General features: G+C 42.3%; 1 protein-coding gene across 7 annotated transcripts in view; it reads right to left on the reverse strand.

Annotated features, from left to right (window-relative positions):
- Positions 1-12,819, reverse strand: part of LOC307136777 (rho GTPase-activating protein 26-like) — a 182,370-nt gene that overhangs the window by 77,435 nt on the left and 92,116 nt on the right. For all 7 annotated transcript variants that reach the window (XM_079834041.1, XM_079834044.1, XM_079834046.1 and 4 more), the window contains 2 exons: positions 10,660-10,760; positions 434-528 (listed from right to left, as the gene is read on the reverse strand). In XM_079834041.1, the coding sequence (XP_079690167.1) occupies positions 434-528; positions 10,660-10,760 (196 nt within the window). The remainder of the gene's footprint in view (positions 1-433; positions 529-10,659; positions 10,761-12,819) is intronic.

A 12,819-nucleotide genomic window follows, 5' to 3' on the forward strand; every position in this document is an offset into this window, starting at 1 on the left:
TAGTAAAGTGTGTGCTTGAATCTTAGTTAATTCTATTAATTCAAGATATACAGTATATTCTCTGGAAATAAATTGTATTATCTGATCAATTTTGCTGGGAAACAAGACTAAAATATTAAGAGAATGATTTTTGCAGTGTGAAAAGCATGGTGCGGGCTACTACCTATCAGTTCAACATTGTCACCACATATTTTGCCCTAAAGGTTAAGTGTAAAGTAATCTGCCGCTTTCTTCTGCCTACAACCACTTTTGGCCGCTTCCATTCCTAGATACTGCAACAGTTATGAAGGGTTGAAGGTATCTGCAGTGTACTCTTACTCTAGTTAAAATCTCCACCCCCTTTCCTGAGCAGCAGCCAGGAAGTGCAACTCCCGCTGGATGTTATGTGGACTAAAGCGCCACCTGGTGGCGGGTATGTGCGCCATCAACTCACCGGTCCACGGCTTCAATGTCAAAGCAGAACCTCTTCTCGATGGAGTCTGTTTTCCTTCTGATGCAAGATTTGAGCGTAAAGCTTTCCTCATCTCCCTGAAAGAGAAACATATGGTTGAATATAGGCACCAAATTTGATTTTTATGTGAGCCTGGACAGTTGACAGGAAAATGTGACCAGATGTTCTATATTTACAGACTACACTGTCATCACATAAATGATTATATAAATGTATGATAAAGTGTCAGGTAACTCCATATCTTCTTGCAAAGTCTGGCCAAGGAATGGGTGCTCAAATATGGTGAGCTATTTTTATTGCAACACTTCACAACTCCTTTACCGACTAGCAACACATTACACGCATGCCTGTGGAGTTCATTACCAGAGCGCTGGCGTCTCTTTTTCAGTGACCTCTCCACTTACAGTCTAATTGTTTCTATTAATCCACTCCACTGTGTGACTTCTCTCTAGTTTTCTTCCTCTCTTGTCATACCAGAAAAGGTGATAAGGTAATGCTAGCATAACGATCGCAGACTAAACAAACTGAGCTAATGTGAGCACTCGTCGGAAATTAAAAATGACTAATGGGACACCCTGCGGCAGAGCCGTAACCACCATAGACATTGAGGGGAACAAGTATAATTATAATAATTAGAAATAGCCAAATTGTCCCCCCAATATTTGATATTGTTCATGCTGCTGCTCTGCTAAACTCCATTACACACTGCTCTGTCTGTGGCTAGGATGACAAAAGTAAAACGTTACATTTTTAGGTTGGTCTGCCACAGCGGTCTAACAGCGCTCATCACTGTCACAATGGGTGAAGACAGCCAATCAAATCAAAGAAGTTAATGCGAATACCAACGTGACACTTTAGTTATAGCAGCGAAAGAGTGCATTGTGAGATGTAAGTAGCTAAACATGTAATATTTGACAACTGTTTTAAGATAAAGTCAAATGGAGTGATGCAACCTACTTGACATTTTTTCATGAAATTTCACCATTTTGAAATGAGTTAGGGTTAGGGTTGTGTTTTGCATTTTAACATATTAGGCAGACGAAACTAAGAGTGAATGTGTGCATATTTTTTATATATATATATATATATATATATATATATATATATATATATATATATATATATATATATATATATATATATATTATTTTAAAGGGGTCGTGAACTGACTTTTTAATTTTTTTATTCTGTTGTCTGAGGTCAACTTATGACGTTTGCGTGGTTTTTACATTCCAAAAACATCATAATGAATAAGTAATAGGCTATTTTCCACCCTGGTTTTGAGGCTCTCTCAAGAAACACTGGGTTTTGATGGGCATGCCGCACTGAAGACTTGGAAGTAAACGCCCACCGGCTAGGATTGGATAACAGTTTTGCATATTTAATGAGTTTCAGCTCCCCTGTGAGTAGGCTACACAAGGAATTGTTTTGAAAGCCTGTGAGAAATGGCAAACGAAATGATTCGTCCCACAGGGCGCGCAAAATATCTTTATAAAAAAAAACACATTGATTTATCTCTCATCCACCCGTGATTGATTGGAATGTTATTTTTGTATTACTTGGCCCGCCCGATCGGTGGATATAAGCGCGAACCGTGCATCACACACACACACACACACACACACACATGGCAAGTACGTTGCAGACTGCATGATCAAAACTTCTGCGATTGTATTTTTCCTTCAAATATCAAGTCAAGAGAGTGAACGCACATCAAGAAATGAATGTTATTTCACTATTTAAGATAGCCAGTCGGCAGGCCAGGCTTACGTTTTGGTAGCCTGTCTGGAAAACACATAGCCCCGGGACGTTGGGCTTTGTGAGCCCTAGCCCATACATGTCAGAGTCTGATCCCGATTCGCAATGAACCAACAACACCACAAATAGAGGATTCTTCAGCCTTTGACAGCGTGCTAAGGTTCAGTTAGACACGTACACATAATCAATAGATATCAAACGATCTGTAACAATACAATACTATCACATATAAAAACATTTTAATCTCATCTTGTCTGCAAATTCAGTCTCTTGTTTACAAACGAATCCGGCGAAATTAAAGAACAGGCGTGCAATGTCTTCCCCACGTGAGCTGGATCTTCATTAAAAATAAAGTTCATCCATGCATTCATAATATTGGAATCCGAATTAAGCTTATGCGGTATGTTTAGAAATTCTATCTGGTTTAGCTCCATGTAGGCCTGTGTTATGTTAGTGGCACGAGTCGGTGGGCGGGGCTACAGAATCAGGCGTTGTTCTTCTTCTGTTGAGGCGGTGCTTCACCACACCCTGACGTCATAGCCTGGCACATTCTGAGACCGAGCGTTTGCTTGGCCGGGTGTCTATAAAAGCTTTTCTTTGACTAACAAAGAAGTTTTCATCTCCGAGACTTACAGGATATTCTTATATTACCATGACCTTTTATATATCAAAGGCTCAAGGGAAAGTTGATATTTCAATTCATCACCCCTTTAATTAATATAATTATACTACAATAGAACTGGAACTTTGACCCTTCTTATTTCTTTTTTTTTATGTCCTTAAATCTCTTTTAATCTTAGGGACATAATTAGGGACAAAGTCATGTTTTAAAGGGAAAGTTCACCCAGAAATGAAAATTCTGTCACCATTTACTCTCCCTCAAGTTGTTCCAAACCTGTATACATTTCTTTGTTCTGCTGAACACAAAAGAAGATATTTGGAAGAATGTTTGTAACCAAGATCTCGGCAGCCATTGAATACCATAGTGGAAAAGGTATTTGCATTAGACAAGACACGACACCTTTATTTATATAGCGCTTTTTACAATGCTGATTGTTTCAAAGCAGCTTCACTGTGTTAAACAGGAAAATAATGCAGCAGAATTTGATTCGACTGTGAGAAAACGGTGATGTCATCCAGCTCATTTCAATGATCATATAGTGACAATGCGGGCAGATCAGTGATCTAGTTTAAAATGTATTTGAATATTTAGTGTCCCAAACTGAGCAAGCCAAGCCAAAGTATTTGCATTAGTATTTGAACCCTTAACCTGAAGTATTACACTTTGGTCCATAATTCAACCCCACCGTTTGTGCTGAAAACATGAATTATCAAATCGCGTGGCTTGTTGGGCTGTGGTGTGCTATTACTACTGGAATTGATAACATTTACGATTTTCATTACGAAAATACTTGACTTGGACCAGTAAGCAGCCACAGAACACCCTAGCAACTCCCTAGTAACAACCTTAGCAAAACCTCCAGTCAAGAGCTACTACAAGAGCTACAGAACTACTTACCAACCTTTGTCTGTGTAAAGTAATATTTTTAACTCATCACATTGTTTAATTCAATATATGTTTTTTGCCAGTCTTGTCTTCTCTCTAGACTTCTCTTCTAAAACGATTTTTTCATTAATATCATCTATATACGTAGCCTGGCTCCGCCCTCCTACATACTTCAGCTCAATTTTAATTTTCTTTCAGTACTCCGTCTGGGATTGCGGTATATACTCTGGCTTTATTCGTCAAATTTTAACCGGTCCAATCAGCGAACAGAGGGAGTGGCTGAGAATGATGACGTTGATGTTGTGCGCTAGTTTGAGATGACATACGTCATGACCAAACGTTAGCGATTGGTTATGGCAGATCCAGAGTGGCTCTGGGCAGATCCAATAGTTTTAAACTTCAACAGAGTACCCGCCTACAAGGAGGTTAAGACTTGTCAATGGAGAGTGGCCAGACTCTCTGTACAACTGAAATGTACGAGAGTCTGGTAGCCTGGACCAGGCTACCATATACGTAGCTCACTAAAACATCATGCCAAATATGTTGAATGGTAAATGGACTGCATTTATATAGCGCTTTTAACAGACCTACGGCCATCCAAAGCGCTTTACATTTTTGCCTCACATTCACCCATTCACACACTCATTCATACACCGACGGCGGTGTCAGCCATGCAAGGCGCCATCCAGCTCGTCGGGAGCAGCTGGGGTTAGGTGTCTTGCTCATGGACACCTCGACACTTGGTCAGGTGGAACCGGGGATCGAACCACCAACCTTCCGGTTTGTAGACAACCTACATGAACCACTGAGCCACTGCCGCCCCTTGAAGATTAGCAGACATGCAGTCAACTGGTTTCATTGCAAAGTGATTAAAAATAGGAGTTTGTAATTTCTGCTTGTAATCCCTCTGGTCGTTTTGCTTGCTAAATTATGAGTCTATTTACTGTAAACATGTTCGTTTAACCAACAGTAGGATTAGCTGCAATGACTGTTGTAAATGACAACATGTCGCAGATACAATACATAAACATTAGGTTGAATAAAACCTAGAAAAATAAAAATGTCTGTTATTTATTGGAATATCGAAATATTTAAAGTTCATTCATTACAAATTCAATCATTTAATTCAATTTAAATTCGGTGTTTGTGTGAAAGATAAATAGCTACATAAGCTTCTTTAATATGTACTGTATTGAGACAGCAAACATGATTCAAATTCAAATTTGATTTTAAAGAAAAAGCAGAATTAAAATAGAATGAACATTGAAAAAAAATAACAAATTGCTGTAATTGTGTTTGTAATAACATTTTAGAGCGGCACGATTCACCAACGATTCTGAATAGACAATTCAACAAAATAAAAAATAAAAAAAAGGTTCTTAAAAAAAGGTTAAAGGCACAATATGTAAGATTTTTGGATTTAAACATCCAAAAACCACTAGAACAATGTTATATATTTTTTCGACTTGTGTACTTACATTATCACAAATCTTTTCAACAATGTTGAAATCCAGAGAAATCATCAATTTTAATCAGTGTAACGGCCCGTGTCATTGCATCACCAGTCAATGACGTAATTTCCGCGTTACCCTCAATTTACATACTTCCGTAGAAACCATGGAAACACCAAAGACGCTTTGAAATTATTATGCGTTTTATTAGACAGGTGAGCAACTGTTTGGATACTTTTATCGACAGAAAACAAATCATTATTATATACTGTAGCTCAAAACGGTTAGTCTGTGAATCTTGTTTTCTTGATTTACCGTGAGTACCATGTTTGTACCATGCCTTACTTGGTCAAAACGATCATACAAAAAATACATAATTAAAGTCTTAACATTAAAGGGTTAGTTCACCCAAAAATGAAATTTCTTCCATTAATGACTCACCCCGATGTTGTTCCACACCCGTAAGACCTCCGTTCATCCTCGGAACACAGTTTAAGATATTTTAGATTTAGTCCGTGGGCTTTCAGTCCTTTGAATGGAAGTCTAAGCACACTTTGCTGTCCACGTCCAGAAAGGTAATGACAACATCATCAAAGTAGTCCATATGTGACATCATTTGGTTAGTTAGACTCTTTTGAAGCGTCGACAATACATTTTGGTCCAAAAATAACAAAAACAAAGACTTTATTAAGCATTTTCTTCTCTTCCGGTTTAGTTTGAATCCGCGCTCACGCGCCACAGTGACGCTGCTGACGTAAGACGCTGTGACGTGTTATCTGGTGCGATAGCAGGGGTGCGATAGCAGATACCAGATAACACGTCACAGCGTCTTACGTCAGCAGCGTCACTGTGGCGCGTGAGCGCGGATTCAAACTAAACCGGAAGAGAAGACAATGCTTAATAAAGTCTTAGTTTTTGTTATTTTTGGACCAAAATGTATTGTCGACGCTTCCAAAGAGTCTGCACCTTTGTTATTAAAAGCTACACCTTTGTTATTGACATCATGATTGACAGCCGAGATTAACAGCTTCTCTGAGTGAAGTCATCACTTAGACACTAACAAACTTTTTTCTGAATTTTCAGACTCTGGTCCTGAGGTCACTACTGCACAGACCCTGGGCCTGAGGTCACTACTGCACAGACTCTGGTCCTGAGGTCACTACTACACAGACTCTGGTCCTGAGGTCACTACTGCACAGACCCTGGGCCTGAGGTCACTACTGCACAGACTCTGGTACTGAGGTCACTACTGCACAGACCCTGGGCCTGAGGTCACTACTGCACAGACCCTGGGCCTGAGGTCACTACTACACAGACTCTGGTACTGAGGTCACTACTGCACAGACTCTGTTACTGAGGTCACTACTGCACAGACTCTGGTCCTGAGGTCACCACTGCACAGACTCTGGTCCTGAGGTCACTACTGCACAGACTCTGGTCCTGAGGTCACTACTGCACAGACACGGTCCTGAGGTCACTACTGCACAGACCCTGGGCCTGAGGTCACTACTACACAGACTCTGGTACTGAGGTCACTACTGCACAGACTCTGGTACTGAGGTCACTACTGCACAGACTCTGGTCCTGAGGTCACTACTGCACAGACTCTGGTCCTGAGGTCACTACTGCACAGACTCTGGTCCTGAGGTCACTACTGCACAGACTCTGGTCCTGAGGTCACTACTGCACAGACTCTGGCCCTGAGGTTACTACTGCACAGACCCTGGTCCTGAGGTCACTACTGCACAGACTCGGTCCTGAGGTCACTACTGCACAGACTCTGGTCCTGAGGTCACTACTGCACAGACTCTGGTCCTGAGGTCACTACTGCACAGACTCTGGTCCTGAGGTCACTACTGCACAGACTCTGGTCCAGAGGTCACTACTGCACAGACTCTGGTCCAGAGGTCACTACTGCACAGACTCTAGTCATGAGGTCACTACTGCACAGACCCTGGGCCTGAGGTCACTACTGCACAGACTCTGGTACTGAGGTCACTACTGCACAGACTCTGGTCCAGAGGTCACTACTGCACAGACTCTAGTCATGAGGTCACTACTGCACAGACCCTGGGCCTGAGGTCACTACTGCACAGACTCTAGTCCTGAGGTCACTATTGCACAGACTCTGGTCCTGAGGTCACTACTGCACAGACTCTGGTCCTGAGGTCACTACTGCACAGACTCTGGTCCTGAGGTCACTACTGCACAGACTCTGGTCCTGAGGTTACTACTGCACAGACCCTGGTCCTGAGGTCACTACTGCACAGACTCGGTCCTGAGGTCACTACTGCACAGACTCTGGTCCTGATGTCAATACTGCACAGACTCTGGTCCTGAGGTCACTACTGCACAGACTCTGGTCCTGAGGTCACTACTGCACAGACTCTGGTCCAGAGGTCACTACTGCACAGACTCTGGTCCAGAGGTCACTACTGCACAGACTCTAGTCATGAGGTCACTACTGCACAGACCCTGGGCCTGAGGTCACTACTGCACAGACTCTGGTACTGAGGTCACTACTGCACAGACTCTGGTCCAGAGGTCACTACTGCACAGACTCTAGTCCTGAGGTCACTACTGCACAGACTCTGGTACTGAGGTCACTACTGCACAGACCCTGGGCCTGAGGTCACTACTGCACAGACTCTAGTCCTGAGGTCACTACTGCACAGACCCTGGTCCAGAGGTCACTACTGCACAGACTCTAGTCATGAGGTCACTACTGCACAGACCCTGGGCCTGAGGTCACTACTGTGCAGACTCTGGTACTGAGGTCACTACTGCACAGACTCTGGTACTTAGGTCACTACTGCACAGACCCTGGGCCTGAGGTCACTACTGCACAGACCCTGGGCCTGAGGTCACTACTGCACAGACTCTGGTACTGAGGTCACTACTGCACAGACTCTGGTCCTGAGGTCACTACTGCACAGACTCTGGTCCTGAGGTCACTACTGCACAGACTCTGGTCCTGAGGTCACTACTGCACAGACTCTAGTCCTGAGGTCACTACTGCACAGACTCTGGTCCTGAGGTCACTACTGCACAGACCCTGGGCCTGAGGTCACTACTGCACAGACTCTAGTCCTGAGGTCACTACTGCACAGACCCTGGGCCTGAGGTCACTACTGCACAGACCCTGGTCCAGAGGTCACTACTGCACAGACCCTGGGCCTGAGGTCACTACTGCACAGACCCTGGGCCTGAGGTCACTACTGCACAGACCCTGGGCCTGAGGTCACTACTGCACAGACTCTGGTACTGAGGTCACTACTGCACAGACCCTGGGCCTGAGGTCACTACTGCACAGACTCTGGTACTGAGGTCACTACTGCACAGACTCTGGTCCTGAGGTCACTACTGCACAGACTCTGGTCCAGAGGTCACTACTGCACAGACTCTGGTCCAGAGGTCACTACTGCACAGACTCTAGTAATGAGGTCACTACTGCACAGACCCTGGGCCTGAGGTCACTACTGCACAGACTCTGGTACTGAGGTCACTACTGCACAGACTCTGGTCCAGAGGTCACTACTGCACAGACTCTAGTCATGAGGTCACTACTGCACAGACCCTGGGCCTGAGGTCACTACTGCACAGACCCTGGTCCAGAGGTCACTACTGCACAGACCCTGGGCCTGAGGTCACTACTGCACAGACCCTGGTCCAGAGGTCACTACTGCACAGACTCTAGTCATGAGGTCACTACTGCACAGACCCTGGGCCTGAGGTCACTACTGTGCAGACTCTGGTACTGAGGTCACTACTGCACAGACTCTGGTACTTAGGTCTCTACTGCACAGACCCTGGGCCTGAGGTCACTACTGCACAGACCCTGGGCCTGAGGTCACTACTGCACAGACTCTGGTACTGAGGTCACTACTGCACAGACTCTGGTCCTGAGGTCACTACTGCACAGACTCTGGTCCTGAGGTCACTACTGCACAGACTCTAGTCCTGAGGTCACTACTGCACAGACTCTAGTCCTGAGGTCACTACTGCACAGACTCTAGTCCTGAGGTCACTACTGCACAGACTCTGGTCCTGAGGTCACTACTGCACAGACTCTGGTCCTGAGGTCACTACTGCACAGACTCTAGTCCTGAGGTCACTACTGCACAGACTCTGGTCCTGAGGTCACTACTGCACAGACTCTAGTCCTGAGGTCACTACTGCACAGACCCTGGGCCTGAGGTCACTACTGCACAGACCCTGGTCCAGAGGTCACTACTGCACAGACCCTGGGCCTGAGGTCACTACTGCACAGACTCTGGTACTGAGGTCACTACTGCACAGACCCTGGGCCTGAGGTCACTACTGCACAGACCCTGGGCCTGAGGTCACTACTGCACAGACCCTGGGCCTGAGGTCACTACTGCACAGACTCTGGTACTGAGGTCACTACTGCACAGACCCTGGGCCTGAGGTCACTACTGCACAGACTCTGGTACTGAGGTCACTACTGCACAGACTCTGGTACTGAGGTCACTACTGCACAGACTCGGTCCCAAATCTGCGAAAATGTCAGCGCCATATTCGAACGTTGACGGTTTACTTTTCTTCAGTATTTTTTTATGGTCTATGAGCTGGACGTGTTGGACTAATGCAATTCCTCTGTTGTTGAATTGTTAAAATTGCAATTTTGTAAATTACTCAAATTATTACGTAATTACTTAATAATTACTTAAATTACTGTGTATTCCTGCCATTCCACTTTAAAATCCATTGGGTGACAGTGATTCAAATTCCAACTCAAGAATCGAAAGCAATTATTTAATTCTGCAATTTGCCTATATTCAATTGAAAGTTTCTTGTTGCAACAGACGAAAACCTTTCAATTGAATGTATGCAAATGTTGTGCTTTTCTAAATAAATATGTCAGCAATAACACAAACCATACAAATTGGAACAAGAAACAATTGGATTCTGTATTGAATTTTTAAACACAATAAGACACGTTTCTGTTTGCTTTTCTCTTGCGGTTTGTAGGTTTGTTTGTTTAGTTTGGTTGAAAGTGGTCGGAATGTAATCAGGCCGCATGCAGTCCCTGGTGTGAGATTCGTGCTATTGACCCTGTGTGTGACTGTGGAGAGTGGGACGGGCACAGCGCCAGGCGCAGACACTAGTGCCAGCTCAACCATGCGATACACAGCTTTTTGTGCAGGATAAGAGTCGTGTCAGTGCCAGCATGGGGAAACAAGCACGTGGCCAGTGCCAGAATTCACTCTCCAATCTAAAGGTTACACATGCTGTTGAGTGAAAGGGTGCGACAGGGTGTGTGTGTGTGTGTGTGTGTGTGTGTGTGTGTGTGTGTGTGTGTGTGTGTGTGTGTGTGTGTGTGTGTGTGTGTGTGTGTGTGTGTGTGTGTGTGTGTGTGTGTGTGTGTGTGTGTGTGTGTGTGTGTGTGTGTGTGTGTGTGTGTGTGTGAGTGTGTGAGAGAGAGAGAGAGAGAGAGAGAGAGAGAAGAGAGAGAGAATAAAACAACTTACAATTTTGCCCCCAGACTTCTGATCGAACAGCATCAAGGTCATGCGTTTGGGCTCTCGGTGATAGGAGCAGTAGTACTTCACCCATGTGGACACGAAGGAACCTGATTTGGTATAAATCCATATGAGAACAATACAGTTAGATTACAAGATACAGTACGGTGGATCACACAGCTCTCCTTCCCAAAGTGTAACAAAACATATACTCAAGCTTCAAAATGACCCGGAGCCTTAAAAAAAATTGAAATCTTCAATGTCCAGAAATCTTATTATCAGTCTATTATAATAAAATATTATATTTATATTTATATAGTTTTGTATATACATATATTATTTGGTGATTTTTAATGTATTTTAGAATTGTATTATTTTAAATAAAAATGTGCATTTGACATTATTTTATTCCAGTATTATTTTTATGAAAACATCATAACAGATTACACATTGAGTGTCTCCGCTGACCTCTTATGGACAACAATGACATTTTGTGATAATTGCCACTAGATGGGCCTATAGGGAGATTCTAAATAGAGCAAATCAACTGGAATATGGGAATAGAACTTTGATTTTTTTGCATTCAGATATATATTTAGATATATAAAAAACTATATTTTGTAAAAGATTTTATTACGCATTTCTGTGTGTGCGTGCACATATATATATTTCCCATTCATTTCTTAAAACAGGTCAAATTGACCCAAAGGAGAGAAAAATGAAAATTAAACCATGATTTAATCACCCTCAAGTCATCCTAGGTATATATGACATTCTTCTTTCAGACAAATACAATCAGAGTTATAGTAAACATGTCTTGGCTCTTCCAAGCTTTATAATGGCAGTGAAAGGTTGTGTTACTCTTTTAGCGCAAGACTGCCGGAAGCTAGTTATTTTAGTCTATAAAGTTTTAAATATGGATATTATTTTTACACAAATGCACCACTTCACGTCAGAAGGCCTTTATTAACCCCCCAGAGCCGTGTGGAGCAGTTATATGATGGATAGATGCACGTTTATGGACTTCAAAAACAACACAACCATTCACTGCCATTATAAAGCTTGGAAGAGCCAGGACATTTTTAATATAACTCTGATTTAATTTGTCTGACAGAAGAATGTCATATACACCTAGGATGACTTGAGGGTGAGTAAATCATGGGGTCATTTACATTTTTGGGTGAACTATCCCTTTAAGAACTGTTGTCGTGTAAACAAACCCTTAATATTAAGCAATATTACTTATCTAACTGCACTCACACTATCAGGTGAGAACAGAACTTGAGCTGAATTAAGTATAATTGAGTATAATGACTCTTCAGAAGAGCTGCTTATAGCTGGACTGAACTTGTTTCGTAATGAATGAACTTGACACAGTTATTAAACTGCACTGAGACACCACTGAACTGAATAGAGCAGAATAATAATGACACTAATATTTTGCTACAGCTGCTGTACAGCAGAATTTGCCTTGAGTCTTGAGTCTTGTATTTGATTCTGTTACTTTCCCTTGATTAAAACTGTAAACAAATGTTTTCAGTTATTGAATACTGTAAATATAAAAATATAGACCTTAAATAAAATATAAAACCTACATTTAAAAAAAAAACTGTTAAAAAAATGTTGCATTACATTACACAACTAACTGAAATAAAATAAATTGATGTACTAAACCTAAATAAAATTAGTTAAATATAAACAGAAATAAAAAAAAACACAAACAATGAAATAGCACATAACAAATGTACTAAAACAAACTAAAATTAAAATAAAAACTAAAAATAGAAAAATTAAAGCTAATTTAAAATATTAATACATACTTTAATCCAGTGGTTTTCAATTCTGGTCCTGGGGACCCAACGCTCTGCACATTTTCTGTCTCTCTTATCTGACACACATCAGGTGTGTTAAAGGAGTATTTCACTTCAGAATTAAAATGTCCTGATAATTTACCCACCCCCATGTCACCCAAGATGTCTTTCTTTCTTCAGTTGAAAAGAAATTAAGGTTTTTGAGGAAAACATACCAGGATTTTGTTCCATATAGTGGACTTCAGCGGGAACCAAAGGGTTGAAGGTCCAAATTGCAGTTTCAATGCAGCTTCAAAGAGCTCTACATGATCCCAGACAAGGATTAAGGGTCTTATCTAGCCAAATGATCGTCATTTTC

This window comes from Gobio gobio (genome assembly GCF_949357685.1).
Source record: "Gobio gobio genome assembly, chromosome: 14".
Classification (NCBI taxonomy): domain Eukaryota; kingdom Metazoa; phylum Chordata; class Actinopteri; order Cypriniformes; family Gobionidae; genus Gobio; species Gobio gobio.